The sequence below is a fragment of the Schistocerca gregaria genome, chromosome 11 (genome assembly GCF_023897955.1).
Source record: "Schistocerca gregaria isolate iqSchGreg1 chromosome 11, iqSchGreg1.2, whole genome shotgun sequence".
NCBI lineage: Eukaryota > Metazoa > Arthropoda > Insecta > Orthoptera > Acrididae > Schistocerca > Schistocerca gregaria.
Window position 1 is genome coordinate 40,179,537 of NC_064930.1, and position 15,044 is coordinate 40,194,580.

The 15,044-nt window shown below is 46.9% G+C and overlaps 1 protein-coding gene across 1 annotated transcript in view; it reads right to left on the reverse strand.

Moving 5' to 3' along the window:
* LOC126295010 (uncharacterized) overlaps positions 1-15,044 on the reverse strand; it is a 134,961-nt gene continuing 119,917 nt past the window's right edge. The window contains exons 8-9 of the mRNA XM_049987263.1: positions 9,467-9,777; positions 1-288 (exon numbers count right to left, since the gene is read on the reverse strand). Coding sequence (XP_049843220.1) covers positions 1-288; positions 9,467-9,777 — 599 coding nt within the window. The remainder of the gene's footprint in view (positions 289-9,466; positions 9,778-15,044) is intronic.

Here is a 15,044-nt window from a genome sequence, read left to right on the forward strand (position 1 = left end):
TCAGTTTGGTTTGTGGAAAGTTGTTGCATATCGGAAACAGGACGAGCCATACTCGCTACGCCCCATTTGCGAACCCTCGCACTCAGCCATGAGTTCTGGCTCGTTAGCCTCGCCGGATGCAGGTTGGTTGTCCCTCCCTGCCTCTGGGGGCTGTACAGACTGCTGACCCCAAATCTGAAGGGCTCTGGCAATGGATGTGACGGTGCCGAATTTGACGGCAGGGGCGTGAGTTACGCACAGTGTAGTTCGCAACAGTTTTCTCTGAGTGACACGCGTGATGTCGAGCAACTACGTACATGTAACAACAGTTGAAGCATTTTCGGCTCCGAGAATGCTTGTCTCCAGATATATCAGAGGAAAGGCCTTAATAGGCATATTGGTTACAGAAGTTAATATTTGATACGCCGCGACTGAACGCGTTGTATCAGGTGATTTTCTGAGCACCCGTGTCCGTAGCTGGTTCGCCTTTTTGAGGAACAGAGCGTGACAGAAACGGCTGTCAGCAGCAGCAGGGAGTGGCCAGGGGTGCGGCTTCCAGACCTCTCCTGGTCCAGACTGGCTGAGAGGCCCAAGTGGAGAATGATTTCGTGGAGAGGCTCGCTCGGGAAATCGACAAGTTGGCTGTCGGCGCCCCTGTGGCTGACGTGGCGGGAAGCGGCTTCTCTGGAGCGGAGTTTTGTGTCGTGACGCAGTTACCACACCAGAGTTCTGGAGTTTCAGAAAGCGTTCTCGTTTGCGCACACCGATTACCGCTTGAGAATTTTCCTGTCGTTCTCTGGGAATATTGCAGAGTAATGAGTGCGGGTGTTTTCGGCTCAGGGAAAACTTGGTGATACTAGCTAAGTGGCAGTGGTGGTTCGGTTCAAAGTGATTGACTTGCCTGGGGTAATTTGATAGCGACAACCTCATCCAAATGATTCAAACCTGGGAGTGACGTTTTTTTGTGACAGTCTTCCTATTGAGTTCGAACTATATACTTTGTACAGTAATTTGAAAGTAATTTCCTAAACGTAGCTGCGAATGTTCCCAGTACTATGGTCAGAACTCGTGATCTTGCCGGGAGGTAAGTAGGTATCACGGGGGCTGTTAATTACTGGCTTTTGAGCGATGAAGTTCGATCCTGTCCCGCGGGTCAAGGCTTGGCTGGCGACCAGTGTGCCAGACTGACTTTACGCCTGTATCAGTGCAGAACACTTGTCTGGATCCTCCAGTAGGCGCCTCCAGTGCGCCACGTGACGGCTTCTGGAGCGCCGCACGCCGCTAGGATTGGTGCTGAGTCCGGTCTGGACGGCGGGTGTGAGGGGGGGGGGGGGGGGGAGGGGGGTTGGGCAGCCCTGCAGCCGACACCTGCCTCGTGACGCATCAGGGCGGCGAGTCACGCTGCGGTCCCTGGTTCCACTGCGTCCAATACGGCAGCTGTCCCTCCACGAAATTCGCTGTTAACTTTGCAGATGCCTGCTAAATGAGTGATTATGGCTTTCCGCAAATCAGTCCACGTGGTATTATTTATTGCAGGATTTTCAGTTGGGCTGGATATGTTATTCACACAGACGCTCCTTCACTTTGCTCACTCAGGTTTCATTTCAAGAAATGGGAGATCGTCTACTGATTACAAATCAAAATAATTAGAGTGTACTGTGTCCTTCTAGTTAAGCTACTATGGCACACGTTTTCCAGGACTCACACTACTGGCACATGTACTGTTTCTATAAATGCGCCTTTATGTACTGTCTTCCTGGTATAAGAGTAGCGCACGGAACACTAACTTTTAAAATATGCTACAGTACCCTTACAAACCTCTAGCTCAATAAATCACAATCTCGTATCACGAACGCAAGAACTCTCATCTCATATAACTCTGTCATTCGACACTTTGCGTTCACTTGAAGCCACATTTCACACAAGAAGTTATTTACTACTTTTTTAACTATACCTCTTTGAGCCACTCTATGGAATCGAACCACTAATAAGCTCAACAAGCCCATTTACATGTTCGTCCACACACTACTTCAGCCACTGTATTCTCTTTTGATTTTAAAAGGATATGACTGTCTCTGCTCATGGTACTTCAATTACAAATCATATAAAAGTATAAGTTTCACGCACATATAGAAAATTTCCTTGTTTCACACAACATATGTTATAGACATATATTATACATTAAACATTAATAAACCCGACAAACTGCAAAGACAGTAGCGTGTGTTCCTTGTATATAACAGGCTGTGTGATTAACGCAGCATATTGTAAACAGCTATTTGCATTGCGAACAAGCCAAGATGGTGTTTGTGTACGGTCAAGCAGATGGAAATGGTCGAGAGGCAGCACGGCTAAACCAAAACAACTGCCCTCACACGAGGCAAGCTCATTACACAACATTTCAAGCCATTTTCAAAAGTTTGTTTGACCGTTTGTCCTTTCACATAGACAAACGTGCACAGTGGTCAGGGACTGTGCGTACATCACATCTGGAGGACCAGATCCTACAGGATACTGAGACAAACCGTAGTACGAGCTCCAGTCAAGCAGACCGTCATTCAGAGAGAGACTGCCACGTGCCAATAGTGGGCCACTTCCCTGGACATTTTGTGTGGATTCGTCTCAATATTCTAAGGAAACCAGTCATCCAGAACTGGTGTACCCACAGTCCGCCTCCTCCCTGCATGTACATCTGTCTGAAACGAGACATTATCTCAGAAATGCCCAAAGCCGGCTTGAACTTTTTTGTGACGTGGTTCTTTCTGTGACGGCGCTTGCTTAGGTATAGCTGTGCTGTCTGTCGACAGTTTTCATCTTTTTGAACGTTCACAGACACCATCTCTGCTTGTTTCCGATTTGAATGCCCGACCATATGCTGTTTACAGTACGCTGGTTGAACCATACAGCTTTCTATATAAAAGGAACACACAGCATGTGGTCAGAGCAACTTTAATCCGTCAGCGCCGTCTACCATGCTAATGGTGCGTCTCTGCGCATATATATATTACTTACTAAAATTGTAGGGAAACACTTTGTGTACCCAAACACAAGCAACGAAGGACCTTACGACAACAACAAGAGCGAGACAACAGAGTCAAGAAAACGTAACTAGACAACCACGTCCACTCGTAAACAAAACACGAAAGTAAATACGCTAAGGCAAGACGATATGTCCAGAGACGTACGCAGTGTTAGACTGGCTGGCTGAGAGAGAGGCAGGCACTTAAGCACTCTATCGACGACGCCGCTATTTGCTTACAGCGCGATGGTGCAGTGACCTCTAAGGGTCTTTGACGTCCAAGACATCTGGTGGGGCGCAAATTCCGAACCGCATGGTACCACATCCCTCCCCCCCCTGAAACTTTCGTGTAGGGGCGGAAACGCCCAGGACAGTGCCGAGGTGTATGGCAGTGGGAAGAGGAGCCAGGCTCATCAACCGCTATTGGCAGTGAGGGACACCTGAGGTATCCACGACAGCCGATCCAGTGTCCAAGGTGGGGGAGGGAGCCACCGATCCACCCGGAGGCCCTCAGAGAGATGGCAACCAGGGGCAGGGACGGTGACTCGAGTACCACTTCTGTACCTGAAGGAGGTAGGGAAAGAGGTGGCGACGCGAGTCCCATGGGGGCACGCAGGCGGAGCTGATTATGATGGCGGCGCTCCAACCCTTGCGACGTCTGCACCGTCGTCACACGCCACCCATGGGCACCCATGGCACCCATGGGCATCCGTACTCATGGGCCTACATGGCCGTGCCAGGGGAATACCGCTGCGAGGGCCGGGAGTGGGGGCGAGACGGTTTATGCTCATTAAGGAGCTCTTCCAGACTGCGTCCATCAATTGGCGTAGTGTGATAGGTGCTCAAAAACAGGGTGAGGGCCAATGTGGTCGGAGATGTGTCGACCACCTTAGTCAACTGTTGTTTAAAATTGCAGACAAGCCTCTCCACTGCGCTATTGGACGAAGGGTGGAAAGGAGGCTATAGGTATGTTTCATACCATTGGCCCGACAGAAGTCATGGGAGAAGGACGCTGTGAATTGGGGACCATTATCAGAGACCAATGTGTGTGGCAGACACTCGATGGCGAAAACCTGGGCCAGAGCTGTGAGTGTAGCCTCCATGGAGTTGGATGCCATATGGACCACATATGGGTATTTGGAGTAGGCATCAATGATTAGTAACCACATGGACCCCAAAAATGGGCCCGCAAAATCGATATGGATGCGATCCCAGGGCTGGCGACACATAGGCCAGGGCGCAAATGACTCAGGAGGACCTGCCTGGTGATGTGCACAGACAGTGCACCCATGGACGAGGCGCTCAATATCGCCATCGATGCCGGCCCAATACACATGCCACACGAGCCAAGCCTTTCATACAGGACAGACCCCAGTGCCTAACAAACCAATTGCCCGAAGCCATAATTCTGGAGGGATGACCACCCAATGGGCATCGGACTCCATGGCCAACAGAAGGACATCATCGACCAAGGAGAGCCTGTGGGACAGGTGGCTCCCGGGGCTGAAATCAGACTGTATCCAACTAGCAACGGAGGATTCCCACCGGTCGACCACGTAGTTGAGAACCTGTCACAACACAGGGTCGCTGGCGGGTAGCTGCAGCAATGTGAGCAGCCTTAAGAGGCAGACTGTCCAGTGCATCCTGGCAGGTGGAATCAATGTGACAGCAGAGGACCTACTGTTGGTCAAAGGCAGGTTCGGGGCCTGCTGGGAGACGTGACAAAGTGTCAGTGTTAGCATTGTGGCTTATATCGGATGGTGTAAATGTAATTACATAAAAAAATTCCCAGCACTGGAGACGTTGAGCCATCTGCTGTTGAAGGTGAGAGCGGGGTCTGAAAAGTGTAACCAAGGGTTCATGGTCCATCAGGAGGGGGAACTTTGCCCTAAAGAGATAGATGTGAAATTCTTGGACAGTGAACACTATCGCCAGAGCCTCCTTTTCAATCTGGGAGTGGTTCTGTTGTGCTGGGGTCAACATCTTAGAGGCATAAGCGACGGGCTATTCAGAGCTATCAGCAGCCCAGTGCAGAAGGATGACCCCAAGGCCATATGCCGATGCATTAGCCGCCACAACCAAAGGACGGTCTGGAGGAAAGGGAGTAAGGCCAGGTGCGGACTTTTGCATCGCCTTGAAATGGAGAAAAGCCTGGTCAAAGGCAGGAGTCCAATCGAAAGGTATCCCTTTGCGAGGCAAGTGATTGAGGGGTTGACCAACAAAGGCAGCGTGGGGCAAGAACTTCAAGTAATAAGTAACCTTGGCCAAAAACACCTGGAGTTCAGGTAACTCTTTGGGATGAGAAAGGGCCTCAATGGCCATGACATTATGACCCAAAGGGCGAATGCCATCTTAGCTAAGCCAGTGGCCTAAGTATTCCACCTCCGGTTGAAAGAAACAACCCTTGTCCAGTCCGCAGCATAACCAGCAGGCTGCAGAGCGTGAAATAAGATACTGAGGTTTTGCAAATGTTATAGGGAGAATAATTCTTGATTTTTGAGACTTTATCTTAATATATCATGAATATTCGGTATATGATATGAGGGAACTCCCGATAACCAAGATGTCATCCAGATAATTCACACAGGGAGGGATAGGCTGTGTAAGCTATCCAGGAATCGCTGGAAAATGGCCAGCGCCAAAGAGACACCAAAGGGAAGGCACTTGTATTTATACAGTCCGAAAGGCGTGTTGATAACCATGATGTTCTGAGTTTCAGCATCCAATGGCAATTGGTGGTATGCCTCGGCCAGGCCAATCTTGGAAAAATAGTGTCCTCTGGCAAGCTTGGCAAGTAGGTCTTCCTGTTGGAGAATGGGGTACGTGTCAATGAGGGACTGAGCATTGACTAAAGCGCCAAAGTCCCCACACAGCCTAGGGGACCCTTCGGGTTTCTGTATGACCACCAGTGGTGTCGCCCATGCACTATAAGTTTCGGGCTCCAGCACGCCAGTGGCCTGGAGCTGCTCAAGATCCTGCTTGACTGCAGGCCGGAAGGGGATGAGCCTGGATAAAGCGAGGCTGAGCATCCGGTCACAGGGGGATGTGCGCCTGAAAGCCAGGAGCACATCCGAGATCCGGTGCAAACAAGGACACAAAAGTGGAGCACAGATCATCCAAGTCCTGAAAGGGAACAGCTGTAGAAACAACCTTAACTTCGTCGGAAATTGAAGAAGCCAAACAGTTGAAACGCATTCAGGCCAAAAATATTCGAAGCCGACAGATGGTCGACGACAAAGAGGGTTAGGAGCTGGGGAACACGCTTATACGTCGCCCGGACGATGAACTGCCCACGAACGGGAACGAAACCGTCTCTGTAGGCGACCAAACGGCGGGGGCGAGAGGGAGGTGACAACGCAGGATAGCCCAACTGGGTATATTACGCCACGGTAATCAGGGAGATGGTGGCCCCAGTGTCGACCTGAAAACTCGCAACCTCCACGAAAATGTGGAGGGTGAGGTAAAGCTTTCACACTGATGGGTCATCCTGTAGGATGACTGACTGCAGAGCATGGACTGTACCTTGAGGCCCCAGAAGGGCAGGACTGGGGCGAGTCAAGTGACTACGACATACCGATCTGATGTGGCCCTCCTTGTTACACAGCGTGCACGTTTTCCAGTGGTGGGGACAATCAGCCGGCGAATGTGCAGTAAAGCACTGTGGGCAAGATGGAAGTGGGCCGTTCGACCGGCGACGAGGGGCGACCGAAGGCGCCGATGCCACAGAGACGCGGACAATGAGGAGTTCCGACGGCGCCAGCCTCTGTCGGCTGGGCCACGTCGACGTCGCAAGGGCGAAACCCGTCGTGACGCCGCGATCGCCGTCACCTGCGGTCGCGCCATAAGACGCTCATTAGCCGCTTGAGCAATTTCAAAGGAGTGGGCAATGCAGAGAATCACTTCCAAGGAGGGGTTGTCGAGTTTCAGTGCCGCAGTACGGACCTCAGGATCGGGAACCAACTGAACCACCACATCCCGGATCAGGGAGTCTGCATACGATGCCTTACACTGCTGATTGCTGCACATAAAATCGCATCGATGGCTAAGTCCCTGCAAGTCCGTGACCCAGGAACGATACAATTGACCAGGCTGTTTATGGTACTGGTGGAACTCCAGCCGAGAGGCGATCACATGGTAGCATTGGGAATAATAGTTTGTGAGCAAAAGGCAGATCTCCTGGAAAGAGAGAGCCACATGTTCAGAGAACGGTGCCAACTTGTAAAGAAGAAATGTCCGGAGAGGCCAAAGACAGAAATAACGATCGCAGCAAGGAGTCTTCCATGACTTGAAAAGTAGTGAAATGTTGTTTCAGCCGACGTAAGTAGGTTTCCCAGTCCTCGTTAGCGTCATTAAAGGGTGGAAACGACGGCGGACGTGGGAAAGCATTGGACACCCGAAGTCTCTGAAGCTGTTGTGGTAATGCATCCCGGGAACAACTTTGTCCGTTAGCAACTGCAGTGACTTTTGTAACATGTCTAACTGGAGCTGCTGCTCCTGCATGAGCTGCTACTGTTGCTCCAGTAGACAGACCAACTTCGCCTCCATACCAACGACCACCTTTTACCTCGTCGTCCAAATGTTGTTACAGCGACCGGAACAGTCGCGGGGCTGAAGTGACGGAAAACGAGGGGGGACCCGCGGAGCGGCCCGCGAACGACAACACGAGACAGGACAAACACGATCAACGAAGGACCTTACGACAACAAGAAGAACGACAGAGTCAAGAAAACCTAACTAGACAACCACGTCCACTCGCAAACAAACAGGAAAGTAATTCGCTGTCTAAGGCGAGGCGATATGTCCAGAGATGTACGCAATGTTAGACTGGCTGGCTGAGCGAGAGGCAGGCGCTTAGATACTCTATCGAGGACGCCGTTATTGGCCGGTGCAACCACGTGTTCCACTGTGGCGCCGTCACATTAAATGCGGGCCAGGAGGCGCGCACCGCCACAGCTTACGGCGCGATGGTGCAATGACCTCTAGGGGTCTCCGACGTCAATGACGTCTGGCGGGGATTCAAATTCCGCGGTGCACGGTACCAGATATTTTTGCCTACACAAAGCGTTTCCCAACAATTTTAGTAAGTAATCTCAGTGCGTTACAATGTGTAGACAAAGGTTACCACTTGCAAGCAATCATGCAGTTATAAATGAAGAAGACATAAGGAAAGAGAAGTACTGGCTGTACTATATCACATTTAATGACATTTAATATTGTCATATCAGGTATATTCAATTTTTATTACTGGCTTTAATGCAGACTACTGTCAAGACAGTTTCTTGAGAACAATACTGAAGGAGACTACAGAGAGGATACTACAACCAGAGACTGTTCATTGTTTCTCCTGGCCAGATTCCTCTCAGCTGCTGAACACAGCTCTAGCTCTGCAGGGATGCTATTTGGGTTCCACAATGCCAGTACCCTGTACTTCACTATGGGGAGCGTCGTTCCATTACAAACGAAACAGACGAAGAGCACTGGTCCTTGCACCATAGTAGCTAGATGTACATAATACACAAACTGCGCTATCCCTTGAGCCTGGTGGAACCCAATTCTAATAATAATACCTATTCCGCTTAAAATAACGGTCTTAACTGACATAAAAAGACATTCCTTCTTTGAGGCAAATTTTGTGTTATCAACAATTTTGAGTTGCCGCAATGTATACCGAGTACGTAGGTACATGTATCCAACCAGTCCGAGATAAACCAAATTGAAAGCCACTGACAGTGAAATCCCCACAAGGACTAACACACGACTGTGGATCAGGTAATATTTACTCGTCTTTTCCAAAGCAACAGCTGCCACACATACTACACTCCACGGTATTAACACGTACAACACCTGACGACAGAATAACTTGCTTACTTCAGCAGGTAGCAGGTCGTTAGGAAGCCTGAGATGACGAACACAAGCGTACATGTGGTAGCAGAATGAGTTTAGCCAGATACAGCTAAGAAGTGTGAGGGCGCTATCTATCAGCACTGCTGTAGGTAAGTCAGGGAAACCTGTCATACGATACACGACCTCAGAACACAGGATCTGGATTATACACGTGATCTGAAAGGACAAGAGTATCTTTCCAGGCAAGTTACGTAACTGTGGAAGGTACATGTATACTCCGGCAGTCGAAAAACGGAAAATAATATTTACCATTATAAATGAGATTTCTAAAGGCTTCAAGCTGTCGATTTTGAAATCCTTGTATTTTAAGGTAGCGTTATTTAAACTGCTTTTGTAGTTGAGCGCTTCTTCTGTTAGCTTTTGATGCAGTATGCTGTTAGTACGATCGCTCGATAGAAATTGGAAATAAATGAGCGTACAATTATGGGAATGCTTAAAGGAGGAAAAATCGCGACACTTCAGCAACAGAATAGCTCTGGAAATAGAGCAGATGGCATCTGTAGCGTTCGATTGCAGACACGATTGCTCGTCAGGTCTATCGAAATAGCAGCGAGTATCACTCACGGACTGTATGATACTAAACGGGACGCCCTCACAAATGCTGTACGAGTTGACTGCCATCCAGGCCAGCAGACAGAGGTTGACGTTCACCCTCTGCGTGTAGGCCAGGTAGCTGGTGACGGGTATGTGGGGCGACCTCTGCACCACGTCGTCCCACAGCTGTACACGGCACTGCTCGCGCTGCTTAAGGGCTTCCAGCGGCAGGTCTTCCAGCGGACACGTGGGGTGGTCCAGGGCGTTCGCCAATAGCTGCACACAGTCAGTGTCCACGGAGAGCGTAGCGCTGCTTCTGTCCTCCAGCTGCCATTCCTCATCTGCAAAAATACGTCAGCAAGTATGTGGCGCCTATATACTGCAAGTAGCTGGATCCCATGCCTCCTCTCGATGATAAGATTGGTCGTTGTTTACCTACATTATCTTGGAGCATTTACCCAGAATTATGTAAGGCGACAAGCCAACATAAGTTAAGAGTATTGACAAAGATAGACATCATTGTTAAGTATGCAAGTCTATTTCATCTACAGGGTGTCAAAAAGTCCTTGTAACGCTCTTAATAAAAATGAGGAAATAAATAGGTTTTATTGATATTCCTGCTTTGAAGATGGCCAAAAAAACAATGTTACCACAATTATATTTTTGTTTCAGCGCTGCAGTCTTTGAGTTCCGAATCCATGGAGCAGCAGTTATATTGTAAAGGAGAGATTAGTGGCGGATTTGTGGGTGCATGAACACCTGCATTAGTAGAAACTATGAAATGCATGATACCGTTTGCCACGGTCCACTTCGTAAAGCAGCCCCCCCTGATTGAGATAAATGTCCTGTATTGAAAGGTCTCTGTTGGATTCCGTTCATATTAATTTCTTAAATCTGTTGCCATTTACGGCATAAATTCCTCTTCTAAATTTACTGTGGTGTTTCTGACTATCTGGGAGGAGACTGAGCAGTGAAATGTGTTACTTTTACTCATTAACAAGAACGATCTACCACACTACTACACTTAAAAACACAGTTTATATGTAATTCATGTCACACAGTCTCGTACGGAACCCACATCCGCTTTCTTTTATATACTGTATATGATGAGATACTGTCATCCCCCTTCCCTTCTGTGTGAGAGGATGAATGAGCAACTTTATTTCCAGTAGCATCCTGGATGGTAGCAGACAATCCTGTCTGCTAGAGAACAGTAGGACCAACGTCGGAACAGGTAGCTACGCTTTCTAAAAGAAAAGAGGTTTCTATCCTTAGTATTGTCCTGTCCGTACCTTGTCATGTTGGTATAGGAAGCTGCCACTCTGGTCACTTCCGTTTTGTATAAGGAAACATGCAAGGTAGCAGCCCGACAGGTCAGTCTCTCTGTGACGAGCGTCTGAAGGGGTAAGATTTCCGGCTAAGCGCGTGTCTGCTAAGTCCGTAGGACAATGGATTCCTTAAGATAAGCCTAACTGAAAATTTAATGACCTTTATTTCAGGTTTAGCTCTAAAATATCTAATGTTATCTTAAATTGCAACGCAGTGTAATTCGAGTGTGAAGCTCAGAACATATTCCGGTAGTTGCTTTGTCACTACTTTATGAGCAAAGTGGAACCACGCGTTGATCAGTAACTCTAACTAAGATCATCAATCTTAAATGCGAATGTGCGTGAGATTATAACGTCTCGTCTTGACAATATTTTTCAATATAGCAACTTTTCTGTATGTTTAACCCACGTGGGGTGTACTTTGTGAGACCAGTACCAAGTGCTTATACAATTGTTTGACCCATCAGGTTAATAGTAAGACAATAGTAACCAGTACGAGGTTTTTCCTTTTTTAATTAGTGTTTCGATGTAATTTATTTTAATTATCAGAATTATTGTGGAGTTACACTCTTCTTGTAAGCCAAGTTGACCACTTGAAGCATGTGGTGTAATCATCAATGTAGCCCTCAGCTATTCGTTTCGGGAAGATTTAACAGAGAGTTAGTATGAATTTAGTATACCAATGTGTGGTAATTACATGACAGACAGGATTGCGCTACGATCGTAATTTCTTTGGGTGGAAATTGAATCGGTTGGTTGTGGTTAATTTCCCCTTGCATATGTTTCAACGTTCTTCGTGTATTATTTTATGAATGCAGTGCTGTATGCAGTCTCCCAATCTTGGCTTCATATTTGATGTGTTCCATAAGATTACAAACTCACATTTTCACAATCATAAATAAGGCACCAGCTTAGATGTGACTCAAGTTTAATATGCTGAAATTTCAATGATCAATGTTAAAATACCAGAATTAGATTTTCACTCTGCAGCGGAGTGTGCGCTGATATGAAACTTCCTGGCAGATTAAAACTGTGTGCCCGACCGAGACTCGAACTCGGGACCTTTGCCTTTCGCGGGCAAGTGCTCTACCATCTGAGCTACCGAAGCACAACTCACGCCCGCTACTCACAGCTTTACTTCTGCCACTCGCAGAAAAGGCAAAGGTCCCGAGTGCGAGTCTCGGTCGGCCACACAGTTTTAATCTTCCAGGAAGTTTCAATGTTAAAATAAATTTCCAAATATAAACGTATGACTATTAAAAGATTATAATAAATGTTAGTCTGGTTGGGAATTTGGTAAGCTAGACTGGATACCTGGTGAAACAGTTGCGCAGTAATTCAACGTTAACTTCCTCAGATAGCTCACAGCTTTTAACTCACTTTTATGGTCTTGAATAGCAGCAGCGCTTACACCTCAAATTAAAGCAACAACGTTACAGTATTTTTAGGCTGTCTCAAAGACAGGCTACGTATTTGAAGCAAAAAAAGTGAGAGGAAACATGTGTCACATCTCTTAATCAGATGAGCAGTCTCCAATGAAATACATTTGCAAAAGAGTAGTTCGACTTCAGGCATCTTGCTGAACAATGCACAACCACACTGAAAAAAATTGAATACGAAAAGATTTAGGGCGGTATTTGTTACGGAATTATCTGACAAAGATATGGAGTAACAATTTTTAGCCTACGGTACTTCGTTGTGACAACTTCTGCCATGCCTCGCTCAAGAGTGTTGCTTACTGATAAATGTGCCATATATAACAGTGTGCTCAGGAAAACTATTGTTTTCTTGTCTAAGGGAAATACTCATTATCAGCAAGAGTTGGTAAGGAACCCACCACATCTTATGTGGCCATGGTGTGATTAAAATACCTGTTAGGACCACATTCTTCTGAAGCTTACATGAATGGGGACTTTCATTTCTCTGTACAACTGAAAAGCCCGGTACCTCAGCTCCATGACAATGCAGTCACGGATCGTGTGTGGTTGTAGCAGGAAGGAGCTTGAGTCACGTTTTGTTATTGAGGTGTGTGGGTTCCTTGATCAGCAATTTAGCCTCGGATTGTGTGCTGTTCTGCAACATTTGAAGCATATTAAACAGGTGACCACGCTATCCCAGTATTACCACCTCAACAACCCTTGGAAATGGGCATGACAGATTTCAGATCTTACCACGCCAGTAACTCAATATGATGATTAATTAAGTCCCATGTGGCTGAACGTTAAGAGATCAATGGAAAATTGACGCAAGTGTTGAGGAAGTCTTTCTAAGCAGAATTACAAGTACGATCCACAATAAAGCAAAGGGGACAGCGAGACACATAGATCTCTGTGTAAGGTGTGACCGTCCCTATACCGATCTGCTGGATATGTATGTTTTATATCTCAGTACGCCATAATAGAACATACTCTTTTGACATAACTCCATGGGCATGCTGTACAAAGAAAGAGAATGCAGGCTGAATTCTCGTCTTTCTGATATTTCGCTTTCCTTCGTGAACTTAGTGAAACCATCACGCAGCGTAAAGAAAAGTGATGGCGCACATTTGTCACCAGTTTGTTTCGCTAACGCGAGAATGTCGAGGAAAAGCCCTACAAAATAAAGTAGCTGACGATTTAGGGAGTACCTTTACCACAATGAACGGTTACTCTCAGTATTCTGTTAGCATAAATTCAAAGACACCCAGAAAAATGTAATTACATCGTCTCACTCGTCTCTTGTGTGATGATAATATTGCAGAAATAAACGCAATTGGGACATATATGCCTCGGCTGCTGAGTGGATGAATGTGGGATAACAACTCCAGAGACTTGGGATTCAGGCATTGCTCCCGAGATTCCTTCTGGCACTTATCACTTCTTTCACCTCTGACAGTGCTTTATCGAAATCGAAAATGTTGGAACTGCAGAACTGTTCGGAGACCCAATAATCAACTGTGTCCCACAATTATTAACTGGGATAGTTAGTTCAAAAGTAGGAAGACGGCGAGTGACCACAACATGCAGTAGAACAATTGCTCGCAAAGCTCTGTGGTGACCAAACCAGGCCTCAGCTTGAGGGCAGCTATATCGACTGCAATCCGAGAAGTCCTGATAGTTGTTTTCCTCGAGCACTATTCATGTTCAGAGTACAAATCAAAGAAGCATGATACTGCTATGCTATACATCATCCAATGTATATAGTTCATGTAGACCAAGTAAGACGAATAATTTCCGAAAGATTGTTATACACAGGCAGATTCTGTGAAAGGCCGAATATACGACTTTGATGTAGACACTTAACTTTTTTTTTACTTACTTCACTCCCACCACATGATTGGGTGGGGGGCAAGCTGCAGACCAGTGGTTGCTCTTCAGCCTATCCAGGTTAGAAATGCCTGTATAATGTTTACAGGTAGAATGAGTAAAATGATGGGTTTAAAAAAAGGCATAGCGTCTCTAAAAAAACACGTACATTGAAGTTGATGATGGTGCTGTGGTGAGGATAAAGCTAGTGCGTCTAGCAAGTCATTGAGAGTCAGTTCCCAATAACTACTATGAGGGCAATACAGTATGAATCTGGTGCAGGTCAGAAAGGGTGTATATATTTCAAGGTGTTGGAGTGGGCTGGGAAGTATGATTGAGAAGTTGATGTGGGTAGAGTGAGGTGTGGGGCAGAGATTACGGTGGTCAGGAGGCTGGAAACGGGAAAATCTACAGACTGAAGAGACATAGACGCTAGGATTATAACTGGTTGGATGAGTAATTGTCTACATACTGTTCTGGTACAGGAAGAAACAGCGAGCTGGCGTTTAGCTGGAATAGGATACAAAAAGGGGGCAAATGGAGGGTAGGTATGACACGTTGGTATAGGTGCAGCAGAAGCCTAGGTATGCAGAGGATAGGCGAGAACAATCTGCTTTTGATCTCGAAGTTTATGGAACGTATACGATTTGTCACAAAGTTTGAGGAACTTCAGAAGAGACGGAAATTTAATCAGCTGGTAGAGCTTGCGTGTGAGACGCAAAAGACGATACAGAATGCAAAGGTGTTCTAAGGAATGGTAAAATTTTGAGAGTGCTTAGATCGAAGCTCTATTGGTGGAAGTAACACTGGGGCAGTTAAGGCTCTTGGAAAGACGAAGGAAGAAACAAGATTAGGGGTTAACATCCTGTTGATGAAACAGGTATTAGAGACAGAGCATAACCCAGAAATGGGAAGAATGGGGAAGCAGGACAGCTGTGTCCATCCAAAGGAACCGTCGTATCATTCACCTTAAGCTGTGGGGTACATCACAGAGAA